This window comes from Myxocyprinus asiaticus, chromosome 7 (genome assembly GCF_019703515.2).
Source record: "Myxocyprinus asiaticus isolate MX2 ecotype Aquarium Trade chromosome 7, UBuf_Myxa_2, whole genome shotgun sequence".
NCBI classification, from domain to species: domain Eukaryota; kingdom Metazoa; phylum Chordata; class Actinopteri; order Cypriniformes; family Catostomidae; genus Myxocyprinus; species Myxocyprinus asiaticus.
The window spans coordinates 30,430,784-30,444,765 of NC_059350.1; the positions used below are offsets into that span (position 1 = coordinate 30,430,784).

The 13,982-nt window shown below is 37.2% G+C and overlaps 1 protein-coding gene across 3 annotated transcripts in view; it reads left to right on the forward strand.

Annotated features, from left to right (window-relative positions):
• The window catches only part of LOC127443742 (transmembrane protein 154-like), a 29,321-nt gene extending 16,006 nt beyond the window's left edge, over positions 1–13,315 (forward strand). Inside the window, exons 7-10 of one of the 3 annotated variants that reach the window (XM_051702599.1) lie at positions 4,043–4,094; positions 5,383–5,456; positions 7,227–7,275; positions 11,153–13,315. In XM_051702599.1, the coding sequence (XP_051558559.1) occupies positions 4,043–4,094; positions 5,383–5,456; positions 7,227–7,261 (161 nt within the window). In that variant the 3' untranslated portion in view covers positions 7,262–7,275; positions 11,153–13,315. The other 2 variants (XM_051702600.1, XM_051702601.1) reach the window with 2 other exon arrangements.
• The last annotated feature ends 667 nt before the right edge of the window (positions 13,316–13,982 follow it).

A 13,982-nucleotide genomic window follows, 5' to 3' on the forward strand; every position in this document is an offset into this window, starting at 1 on the left:
ATGAGGCACTAGATATGCATCAAATTTAGACACCGCATTGACTTTCTTATAATCCGCACAGAACCTGACCGAGCCATCGCTCTTCAGCACTAGAATGACCGGGCTGGCCCAATCACTATAGGTTTCTTCTATTACTCCCATATCGAGCAAGGCCTTTAATTCTTCCTATACCACTTGTTTTTTGTTCTCGGGCAAGCAGTAGGGATGACTGCATACCACTACCACTGGGGTTGTTTCGATGTGGTGTTTTATGAGATTCATGCAAACGGGGAGAGACCAGAACACGTCAGAGAATTATTTTTACAACCTGGCAACCTCCGCGAGTTGGGGCAGTGAGAGTTGGTCTCCACAAGTGACCGGGGCAATTTGATTGGCTTTTAAATTCACCTCCGGTCCGAGCTCCTTCGTCTCAGGAACCACCATCGCCAACATCACAGGGACTCTCTCCATGGTTTTAGGGGGTTTGAGGTGGTATATCTGCATTCGCGTAGTGTACGTTACATAAATGTAGTGCCTTGATCAGTGAGGATTTCTTTTGGAATCCCCACTCGGGAGATTATTCTGAAGAGTGCCTCTGCACACTATGTGCGGAGATGTTGCGTAGAGGCACTACTTCCGGATATCGTGTTGCGTATTCCACCAGAACCAACACAAAGCGATGCCCGTGTGCTGTCTGCTCTAATGGCCCGACAAGGTCCATGCCAATTATTTCGAAGGGGACCTTGATTAATGGAAGTGGGTGCAATGGTGCTCTTGGGGTGGCCATTAGCACCCCAAGAGCACCATTCACCAGCTGACATTTGCGGCTGGTGAATTCACCAGCTGACATTTGCGGCATGCTGCACACCACCTGCGGACATCCCGGCAAATAGAAATGGGCCATTAGATGGTTCAGTGTTTTCTCTTGTCCTAAGTGACCCGCCATTGGATTATAATGAGCCGTCTGGAATAGCATTTCCCCACGGCTCTTCGGTATTAACAATTCAGTTGTATCCTCCTTTGTCTGAGCGTCCTGCGTCACTCGATACAACCGATCCTTAATAATCGGAAAATACCCGGATATGAGAGTGCAATGTCTGGCTGAAGACGTTGACCATCAATCACTTTCACTTGGTTAAAGGCGTGCCTAAGGGTTTCGTCTCATGTCCGTTCCAGAGGGAAATCCCCTGCAGGGAATCCTCTAAGGGCTGGGGAAGCCGAGACTTCCCCCTCCCTTACATCATGCTGACACGGAGCTGATGTAGATGGCCCCGGTTCCACCTCCCCAGCCTGCACGTCGCAAACCATACACCGGGACGCTTTGTTACAGTACTCATCCACACAAATTTCCCTCAATAAGGTTGTAAATGCCGGACAATCTGTACCCAAAATTAGTAGATGGGTGAGGCGGGGACTAACCGCCGCCTCTATTCTATGCTTTTGCCCTTTCAGTTAACTAACAACAGACAATAAAGGGTAATAGTGAATATCCCCATGCACACATCTCACCTTCACCCTGTGACTAGCACTCAAAGCCTCGTCTTGAACCAAGCATTGATGGATGGAGGTTTGGTTACAACCCGAATCCAACAAGGCCTGGTATGTACCCCCCTTAATACTCACAGGTATGCGGTACGTCCCTGCTCAATCGGGGGGTGGCCTGCGGTGCGTCGGGGACCCGGACCAATGCCCCCACCTCCATCACTGGGCATTGGTTCTGGAAATGACCGGGCTTCCCGCAGCTCCACCAAACTGGCCCAGACTTCCCGCCCATGCCCACGGTGGCGGATTCATCAACCTGGGAGTGATAGCGGAGAGGGATAGGAAAAGCCGGTGGGTTGTGCAGTCCCGAAGCCGGAGAGCCGGTTTGGTAGGGGGAACTCCCCATTTCCAGGGAGGAGGAACAGGACGGGAGGACAGGGAGGGAAAAGAGGACAGGAGACAGAGAAAAAAAGGATCCCGGGGCTCACCGGCTCCCAAATATGCCGCCATATGGTCCTCTGCGAGCTGGATGGCCGTGTGGAGCGACACCGGGTGGTGGCACTGGACCCACTCCACTGTCCCTCTCAGAAGCCGAGCAATAAACTGCTCCAGTACCACAAGGTCAATCACTGTCCTGATGTCATGTTGCTCAACCAGCAACCACCTCTGGCAGGCGGCCGTGCTCGCCAAGGGTCAGGCCTGCCGGCTTCAACAGGCCAAAGCATAGATGCTGGTCTTCACATCTCACATCTTCTGTGTTTGTTTACACACAGGACAGCATGTGTTTCTCCCAGCCAGTGGCAGCAGCAGAATGAGATGTGTTTGTACCGCTCTTAAAACGTGGCGCACATCGCTGAAAACGCATCAAAAGGATCAAAGACGTCCAACGAGTGCATGTTTACAAAAAACAACAATTAAAAATAGCACAGATGGGTGCAAAAACGGTCCACGACGACATCAAAACAGCACAACATCAAGACAGCGCAGCTGAATGAAACATAATGGGGGTCTCAATGTTAGAGTTATAACTTGATATTGCGTCTTTTAAAAGCGGCGCATGATGTATTCATCTAGTGCACATTTATGTAGAAAAACATTTAAACCCAGACTGGACATGAAGGTGTCCTGTGTAAGTCCACTTTGGATTAATCTCCCATGACATCTCTCTCCTCTCTCCCATCTCTCTGCTCTTCATCTGTGTGACTGACTGAGCACCAGAGGGCGGGGCCAAGGGTGCAATGACGGAAAAATAGGTGTTGCATATGCAGATGTATTTGGTCTTTGTGACGTCACAAGTTCCACGAATTTCAAACAAGACGTTTTTGCAGCTTGGTTTCAATAAATGCTCTTTTTCTATTAAGGAGGACGTTTTCAGTTCTGAAACTTACAGTATGTTTTTATAGTACAATGACCTCGTATATGTCAAAAGATCAAGGAAAATTTTATTCTTCATGTCATGACCCCTTTAATAACTCAAACCACTGAGTACAAAATTGAGTCTATGGGAAATACCCACAATTTCTTCCTGCTTGAATTATTTAATTATCAGAGTCAGAGGGAACATATGGGGGCATTTAAATAGTTGTTATTAAGTATTCATAGATGTTTTAGCTCTTTTGTTGCATTATTTATGTTGTTTTGTTGCAAATAGTTGTTGCATGTCTATGTTACCTTTGGTCAAATTGAACCCTGTTAATTTTATCTCAGTTCTCCTTGTGCATGTACAGCTGAAGTGCAGGTATATATGCATTTCTGTGGAGAATCAAGTTTAGTTATTGACTGATCTATATTATTTAATATATCAAATCTGAGTTAAGTCTACTTGCATCTAGTTAACTCAACTTAAATAGTTAAGTTTACTCTACTTGAACACCAAGTTAATTGAACTGAAATACTCAGGTTTTGGTAGTCCCAATTATTTAATGGAATTGAGGGAACAAGTTTACTCAAACAAATGAGTGCAATGAACTTATTAGAGTTTTCAGTGTGAGTATTTGAACATTTACGAATTGGCTCCTTTCAATTCCATTGTAAGCGCCTCACTGTAACCCAAATTTTTGCTTTTTTTAAAGAAAAGGAGGGGAAAGTCAAAATACATTTTTGTGTTAATCAATAATATGTCAAAATGCCAGAAATGCTGTCAGTTTAACTTGTATTGAACTCAGAATAATCCTTTAATGTTGATTTATAAAGATGCAATTGTTTATTGTTAGTTCATGTTAGTTTATAATGCATTAACTAATGTAAACATATACAACTTTTACAGTAATATATGTTGAAATTAACATTAACCAGTATGAAAAGTGTGGTTCATCTTTGGTTTATGTTAACTAATGTAGTTAACTAATGTTAAAACCAATTCAGCCTTCTTGTAAATGTTTATAATTTTTTTTATTTTTTTTATTCAGTTTAGATGTAGCAATGCTTCTTCCACATACACATTGATGAAAGTCAAAGAATTGCCACCTATCACATTGAGAATGACTGAAAAATGTGTTTCCCTTCTCCTTCCTTTCTCTAATAAATGGAAGATTACTGTGTTATGATGGATGTCTAACAACTTTTCTCTTTTTTTCTTAAGTCACAAAAGACAATCCTTATTTGGATAATGAAGACCATGAAAATGTGCCAATGTAGGTACCAGCTTTCATAAAAACATGTTCAGGTACTATAATCATGATGTGATAACATGGTGACCACTGTAGTTTGTGTCGCATGTAGTAGATTAGTTATGATGGTGCTTAGTTGGTACAAAGTGCGTGCGAGCGTGAGTGCGTGTGTAGATATGAGAAGCAAAACCCACAGTGTTGTCAGACTATGAGACCATGAAACTGTTTGTCTTGCCAATAATTTCAAACCATAAGTATTCTAGAAAATGCTTTCAAAATGTAAAATAATTGCACTTTTTAAATACATAATTACATTATTGTGATTATTATAATAATGATTATTGTGATTGTTTATGATGAATCAGTATGATCTATGCTAACTTATACCCGTTATTTCTTTTCATATTTTTAAGGTATGTTTAATTCCTCTCAATAATTCAATATTAATTGAATATATATTTGCTATCAGGTTTTTCTAATAATAATACTACATATTGTGCTTTCCATGTGAGATGATTAGTATAAGTTCCATGTGAGATTTAGTCCATTTTAGTTGGTTTTTAGTAACTCACATGGCATGACATGGAGTTTGACAAAGTCATGTTTAACCAATAGCATTCCCAGCAGCCCTGTTTTAAGTTACTTTCACAAAACTCCACTTATTAAATGACTGTAATGCTTTGGTAGAGCTGACTTTATGGGTAGTCATTATCAGATGGAAGCTGTTTTTGTAATCTGTGGCAGATTTTTATCTCTAAAGCAGAAGCAGCTAACCATGAGTTGCATGTGTGAGACATCATTTAAATATATATATATATATATATATATATATATATATATATATATATATATATATATATATATATATAAAATGATGTCTCACACATGCAACTCATGGTTAGCTGCTTCTGCTTTGTGAGATGCATGATGCATGTGTGAGACATTTTTATATATATATATATATATATATATATATATATATATATATATATATATATATATATATATATATATATTTAAATGATGTCTCACACATGCAACTCATGGTTAGCTGCTTCTGCTTTAGAGATAAAAATCTGCCACAGATTACAAAAACAGCTTCCATCTGATAATGACTACCCATAAAGTCAGCTCTACCAATTATTTGACTTAATTCCTTAACATTTTAAGAGGCTCCAATTGAACAGGAAAAACCCAGTAAATAATTGCATGTCTTAACTGTATGAGTGAGTAACAGTACAAATCTGACTTCCATATCTGAAAATGAATAATAAACATGAACATGACTGTGTTGTTTTTTGCGTGTTCCCAGGCCCATGTTTGAGGATGATATTCCATCAGTAATGGAGCTGGAAATGGAAGATCTAGAAAACTGGATGGCAAAAGGTGATATATGGTTAGACATAATGCCTAATCCTAATCTTCTGACCCTATGAGTCACTGTCTATATCTGAAACTTGGCGTGTCTCAAATATTGCTCATCTATAGTGATTAATCTTCTTACCATATTTGCCTCCGGTTACCGTGCTCTGTGTGAAGATCTGAAGAAATAAAATATGCTGGACAGAATTTCACTGATGTTCTCAAAAGTTCATACTAAACTGGTTTAAAATGTACAACAAGCCACTGACACAGATATCTTAACAATTTTAACATAAATGTATGTATTATGACTATATACTTAATGACAAAGTCACTTGTTCTCTTCGGGTTTTTCAAGTAAAACACTAAAACAGTTTTCCATAAATATAAAATCACAATCATGGTTTAGTGTTTTTCCACCCTAAATGGGCTTTTACCATTAGAGGGAGCCATTGTATTAAAAACACTGAATTCTTAATTACATGAAAGTTGTTCTTTCATTTGTTTTATTGACCTACCCTCACTTAACCTACCCAGTTTCTCACACTATTAAAAAAAAAAAAAAAAAAAAAACATTTTGCATTTAAGTTATCATAACTTAAATCAATCTTGATTGATTATCTGAGTTTTTGTTGGTTGAACTTGTGATAAGTTATTGAACTTAGAAAATTCAGCTGAAATAAAAAATAAAAGTCACCATTATTGTGATTTGTGTGTAAAGTATTGAGACCCATGCATGTTTTCTGGACAAGTTTATATTGGAATATGATAGAGGAATCTGTAGATGGTCTCTGATCATCAACTAGCCAATTACTATCAAATGGAAGTCTATTTTACCTCTGAAAATGGCATGACTCTGAATGACTTCTGTGGTTATCAATAATATTAAATATCAATAATATTAATTGAATACGTAAGTAATTGAAATTCTATATTCACTTTGAATTACATTAGAATGAGTATTAATGCTGACTACCACCCCTGGAGTCGCGAGTTCAAATCCGGGGTGTGCTCCAGCCAAGTCTCTAAAGCAACCAAATTGGCCCGGTTGCTAGGGAGGGTAGAGTCACATGGGTAACCTCCTCATGGTCGCAATTTATGGTTCTCGCTCTCAGTGGGGCGCGTGGTAATTTGTGCGTGTATCGCGGAGAATAGCATGAGCCTCCACATGCTGTGAGTCTCCGCGGTGTCATGCACAGCGAGCCACATGATATGATGTGCGGATTGACTATCTCAGAAGCTGAGGCAACTGAGACTTGTCCTCCGCCACCCGGATTGAGGTGAGTAACCGCGCCACCACGAGGACCTTGTTAGCAGTGGGAATTGGGCATGCCAAATTGGGGATCAAAGAAAAAAAGTTAAGTTGATTGATCTAAGAAAGTCAAGTTTACTTTAGAAAATATTAAGCTAATTAATCAAGTTGATTTAAGTCAACTTTATGTTTTGTTTAAACAATTTTCCCTCCTAAGCTGACACAACCTAACATTTAAGGGCAGCATGAACACTTTCTTTTATAAGCTGAAACAACAAGATTTTTCTACAGTGCAACAGAACTTTATTAGTAAGATTCAAAACATCATACATACAAATAATCATTAGATATAACATTGAAATAATACCATATTTGCTCTAACAGAGTGACAGAGCATTGTAATTGGGAACATTTTAGTCTCACTCTTTTGTTATAAGACAACTGTTTAGGAAATAAGTGGAACACATTTTGTTTTAATGATGAAAAATATAAAAATACATTTACATAAAGAATCTGCATCTCTTCTCACAATTTGCTTGCAGATGGAGGCACGAACGTGGACACTGGCCAAATTTAATGAATAGCGTTTCAGTGAGTACACTTGACTCATTATTCCGTACAATGTGCAGGTTGTAGTCCCAATCTGGGGTATCTACACATTTGTTTTTTGAAAAAAAAATAAAAAAAAATGTCAAAGCACACAGTACAGTAATAGCTTGAACAGCTGTAGTGGTTAACAGAAAAGACATTGTCCAAACTTGCAAATATTTAGGTTTCAGAAAAGAACTGTGACAGATGTTGTGCATTCCTTACATTTATTTATTTATTTTTTTTTTTTTTACATTCTCACATAGAAAATACTGCACTTCAGACTGAATTGTGGAATACAACTTATGTCTTCAGTTTGTGTATGAACAACATCTGTTTTGTAATGATTACATACTGTTTTGTGTGTAATCAATAAGGTAAAACTAAGGGGGAGAGTCATACAGTTTTAAATATTATAATAACATCTAAAACACTGTATGTGCAAAACACATTGAGTGCAACCGGTGGGTTCACAGTAACATGAAGCTTTGCTTGTTCTCCAGAGGGTTGGTGGGATAGACATTCAGAAATAATGGGGGTTTGCTGAACTGGAAATGGTAAAACTGTGCTTATTAGAATGTAAAAAACACACATGACTCACAGAGCCATGGTACAAGACAAGGCATGAATATGTGTGTGTCACACCCTCTAATGTAATGTGTAAGGTATCATTTCCTGGAACTGTGAAATGACATGGGGTTACCTCTGACTTTACTTTCAGTGGAATGCCCCAGTAGTCAAGAACTACACAACACCGCTCCCTCTAAGGTTGCACATTTCAAACTTTCTACTTTTTTTCAGACCACATAGACTGTTCTTGAATAAAACCACCAGACATGCAACTGCTGCAAACTTAGACCAAGTACAAATCAGAATCACCTTCAGAGCTGTTTTCAATGCTCATTAAAGGAAAATATTTTTTGCTTACTTATGCATAATAGTAATGCATTGACTCTTGTCAAGGGCTCAAGTACCCCTTCACAGACACCAAACCAGAAATGTGTGCCTTTTAACTCAAGCAAAAATAGAAACACAACTACATGAGCATTCCCATTGTTAAGGATTTATAAAGGGGTTCATTAATGACTAATAAGTAATTTACAAAACAACTACAGCAACACAAAAAGAGCAACTTTCATTCAATACTTGCCAAATAGTGAGCACTTTAACTTATAAATACATAAAATGCATGTTGCATGTAGGAAAATAAAATTAGGAGAGATTATGTCATTTTGCAACAATCTGCTTTGTGCTTACATTGTATTAATTACTGTAATGTTTTGACTCACTTGTGTCGTCACTTTCCTTGTCATGTTGATGTCATGATGTCAGAATGGTTTTACCTAGTCCTAGTTACCTAAAGTCCTCAGCAAAAAAACTTTTTAGATCTTAATGCTTCACAGCATATATTTATATACAGTATATATTATTTAATAAAGCTTGACAAACATTAAACCAACTCTTACATTTATAATGTTGGCAACTCCTTGATAAATGCTTTACAGGTTTCCACTTTACATTAAGGTACATTTTCATAGGTTACTAATGTTGAATAAGTGTTATTAAGCATTTATAATATGTTAGGTAAAATGGCTCTCTATTTGGCAGGTATTGCATGAAAGTCACCCTTTTTATGCATGTTGTTACAACCACTTATAAACTATTTATAATGCATTTTTAAATTAATAATTAGTCATTAATGATCTCCTTTATAATCCAGTTACCAAGGGAAAATTCATGTAATGTGGTACCATATGGATTAAAGTTGATTGAGTAAATTTACTTCTGTCCAGTGTCTGATGCAAGTGTCATCCACTTCTGCTTTTTATTCTTTTTTTTAGGACAGTTGAAAGAGACAGGAAGTTTAGGGAGAGGATATGAACCAGGGCTGCGTTTCCCAAAAGCATCGCAAGCTTAAGTTGATCATAGAAACCATTGGCGGCAATAGTTTCTAAAATCTACTTAGGCTTACAATGATTTTGGGAAAAGCTGTCCAGGCAGAACTCAAACCTGGGTCGCCGTAAGCCAACGGCTGCTAAATGTCATGACTTATGAGCACTACCCACTGCGCCACAACTCTGATTTACACACATTGTTTTGTTTTCTTTCCTTAAAAGGGACCAAAAACTAAAATCATGACATTATTTAGAATTACATTTTTTTGACAACCCTAATTTCCAAGTCATAATTTTAGTTTCATAGGCTTAACAAAGCAAAATCAAAATGTTTGCAATACCCTTTGGAGCCTCCTTAAGTGCCCCCTGGGGTACACAAACCCCTGGATGGGAATCAGGTTAGGTTGGCTGTCTCATAAAATAATTAACAGCAGTACTGGCTTATGACCTTCACATAATCAATATACTGTCACGAATTGCTCTTACACAAATACCCAAAGACACACTTGCTTATGCAGACACAAACACAGACTCTCTCATTTTGTCAAGTTTTTTCTCTGATGAGGCTGTGTATGAAGAAAAGAATAGCTGTGATTGGTGACTTCTGACCCCTGGATCCAATGACATCTGGTAGTCATTACAGCAGGAATGCATGGAAGCAGGGGTGGACTGGCCATAGGGAGAACCGGGACTTTTCCCGGTGGGCCGGCCGCGAAACGGGGCGAATACCCCCCCTTCCCCATGCTCAACAACTTTTGGGCAACTAGGAATGAAAGCTTACGTCATGCAGACTGTGTTTTTCCCAGGATTCGTTTGGTATGGAACACTATGGGGGACCAAGCTAGACAATGCCTAGGTTATGTTAGAATGATAAATTAATGATTTTATAATTAAGCAATAAGGTACGAGAAGATATGCTATATTGTGAATATGTATAGACGATGCACATCTCCTGCAACCAATTCTGCCAAGACTATATAATATACAGTGTGGGATGTATCCGATTACAAAGTAATTATTTACTGTAATCTAATTATTTGTAAGTAAAATAGTAGTGTAATGAATTACATTTTAAATTCTTGTAATCATATTACAGTTACTGACTTTCGATTAAATTGCTTTGAAATACATTACTTGCATTAAAGTAATATGTATAGTACATTTACAATATGAATTGAAATGTACATCTGTTAGCATTTCTGTGACAGCTGAAGGGTGTGAAACAATGATGAGGAGGAAATATAGATTTTTTGAATAAGCGGGAAATCAAAAACTTTTCTTGGAAAAGTGATTTAGAAAGTAACTTAAAAGTAAAATAATTAGTAATGTAATTACTTTTTAGATGGAATAATCAGTAAAGTAATCTGATTACATTTTAGAGAATTAATTAGTCATTTGTAGTGGATTATTTATTTTGAAGTAACTTACCCAACACTGACAATATAGCTTGACCCTGAGTGTCTGTTGCTTTTATAAAATGTTTACTACATGGTAAAATATTAAGGACTAAATCTTTCATTAAAAACATATTTTACTAAACAAATTAAGTAGCCTACCATTATCGTGCTTGAAGATATAATTCCTTTACAGAATGCTAACAATGTTGCTATGCAACAAAATATCGCAGTGATATGATGAACAGGTGTTTTGTGTCATAGCTCTTACCATATTGTGTATTTTAGCACAGCTAGAATTCTGTATTGACCAATTAGCACCAGGACCTGAATGCTAGGGGAACTCATTTGAAATAAAGGTAGCATAACATGTAAAAAAAAGATTGTGTCTTAAATGGAATACAACATCTTTGACAAAATACTTCAACATAGTCTGATTAAGTGTTACAATCAGTATTTGGCCCATATTGAGATTTGAATAGGAGCTATTATTTGGCTTAAACAGTTGTGTTTTTGTGCATCCTGCTCTTTTTTTTTTTTAATCTATTTTTTTGGCCTATTTTTTAATTTAATTTCTTATTTATTTTACAGGTAACTGCTTTGGACCTCATGATCTGGTATAGCACAGTGTACAGGTTGAGGTATAGAGGTAAATGCAAACCAGTTACTCCTAAGGAGAAAAAAAATTCAGTGTTTTTAGATTATGTTTTATAAAACTATAACTTTATGTTACAAAAAGTTATCGGTGAGAATGATATGTAATATAAAATATTAGAGACTGCTGTGTGAAGCGCATTGCCCTTTGGACAAAAAAGAACATGAGTAAAAATAAATAGATTGAAACTTGTTCCTGTCTGTTGCACTGAAGAAGACACAGCAGTTCTTATCTCTGATGATATGATATGGCCCTTTCTGAATTTTTGATATTGAAACTGTATTATTTGCCCCCTGTTTATAAAATGACAAACCATGATGTTTCTTCATGGTGTCAACGATGATTCTTGTCATGATCTTAGTGCAAGTGCTGCCTAAGAACTTTGATAACTACATAGTCAGACATAGTAATTTAATTGTGTAAGCAAGAAATCAGCATTTCATCATTCCATGTAAATATAAAGAAAATATTTTAAACCTCTTTTAATGTTGTTATATTTGTTGTATTTTATTTTATTTTTTTTACATTTTGCTGCATTTCAAGAGCATGTTTGCATTTCATTTATTGATATAAAAACAAACACAACACAATTTTCTACTTTGTAATCCTTTTTATATTAAAAGAGGACATATGCTATTATTGTTCCCGTATGTGTGTGTGTGTGTGTGTGTGTGTGTGTGTGTGTGTTGTTGTCATTGCATGTGTCTGTCATTTCTTGCATCTTATTATGCTATATCTTGCAGAAATAAATGTGCTTTTGCTCAAAATATAACATATACATTATAAATAAATTAGAATCTAAATTAGATTAGGGAAGTTGTTCACTTCAGTGAACTAAAGAACAATACTGTTATGATACATTGTAATAATTATCTTGGCTCACTGGAATAGTTATGGCCTTCTATTAGTTAAAAACACCCAAAGCATACATATTACATCTACATTTCCTTTACCTGAATATACACTCACTGAGCACTTTATTAGGAACACCTGTACACCTATTTATTCATGCAATTATCTAACCAGCTAATCGTGAGGCAGCAGTGTAATGTATAAAATCAAGCAAATACGGGTCAGGAGCTTCAGTTAATGTTCACATCAGCCATCAGAATGGGGGAAAAAAGTGATTTCAGTGATTTCAACCGTGGAATGATTGTTGGTGCCAAATAGGCAGGTTTGATTATTTCTGTAACTGCTGATCTCTTGGGATTTTCACGCACAACAGTCTCTAGAGTTTACTCAGAATGGTGCCAAAAACAAAAAAACATCCAGTGAGCAGCAGTTCTGAGAACGGAAAAACCTTGTTGATGAGAGAGGTCAACAGAGAATGGCCAGACTGGGTCGAGCTGACAGAAAGGCTACGGTAACTCAGATAACCCCTCTGTACAATTGTAGTGAGCAGAATAGCATCTCAGAATGCACAACACGTCGGACCTTGAGGCGAATGGGCTACAACAGCAGAAGACCACGTTGGGCACTTTATTAGGACCAGAGTGTTCCTAATAAAGTGCTCAGTTAATGCATTCAAGCACACAATAGTGAATTTACTTACAAAAATAACTAATTAATGTATATATTTTTTTCAATATGTTTCATTTATTGTACAATGATAGTAAAACCGCCAATTTGCTTAAAATGGCTTAAAAGCGACATTCCACTTGAGGACTATTTCAAAAAAATATATTTAGCTCCATTAATTGGTACGTCACGTGATTTCTTGTTCCCTCATGTGATCTTGTCATGTGTTTCCCCTGTTCATGTGTCTTATTTTCATCAGTTCATTGTTTGTTTACTTTATTAGTCTTGTCTTTTCATTGGTTTAATTTAATTTAGTCTTGTTATCTTGTTTATAGTTTAGTCTTGTGATTGGTTGTCTTGTTTACCTGTTACCCATGTCCTTGTATTTAATCCCTCATGTTTGCCATTGTTTAGTGTCAGGTATTGTGAATGTAACTTTGTTGTTTTGTCAAGACAAGTCAAGTTTATGTCTAATCTAGTTTAAGTCTATCAAGTTCATGTTTTTGTTTAGTTCACGTTTGTAGTCAGGGTTTTGGGTTTCCACATTTGAAAAATAAACTGCACTTGGGTTTGTCACTTCATCGTCATCGTCTTCATCATTGTCTTTGCCAGCATCGTTACAATACTGACTTCCTATAGGAAATCCATATTTCACTCTGCACCTAGGACTGTTTATTCAATAAGAGAACACTCTTTTCTCTACTGTGTGGAACATGAAAGAACATTATTTACCTTTGAGCGGGACTTGGAACAAAACACAGCTTTAGGGAACGAGAGGTCCTTCTGTCATGTGGTGCAGCATAACCATTGCAGTTCTGTGTAACAGTGGTGGAAAACAACACCAGATGGAACTCATTAGATATTTATCCGTTCCAAGTCTTGTCTGCGCTGCTTGGCTTTGGAACCCTGTTGATCAGTGTAATATGCGCAGACACATTTGTGTTTTTGAATGGGTTGTTGGGGCTCATGTGTTAAGGATTAAATGTAATTACATAGTTTACTTTGTTATTTATTATCTACCTAGTACAATATCTCTTCCATTTAGTCAGCTGAGGTGTGCTTTTAGATTACGTACCTCCACAGTCTTTTTGGATACCCTGTCATATACAATACAGGCCCCTTTTATCCGCCTAGATCTCTGTTGAAAAACGTTCTTTTCGCTCGTCAGCCAAAAGTGTTTTAGAGCTTGGTTGGCACCACTGCAGCAGAAACACATTCAGAATCACATTCTTTTCCACTGCAGTTCAT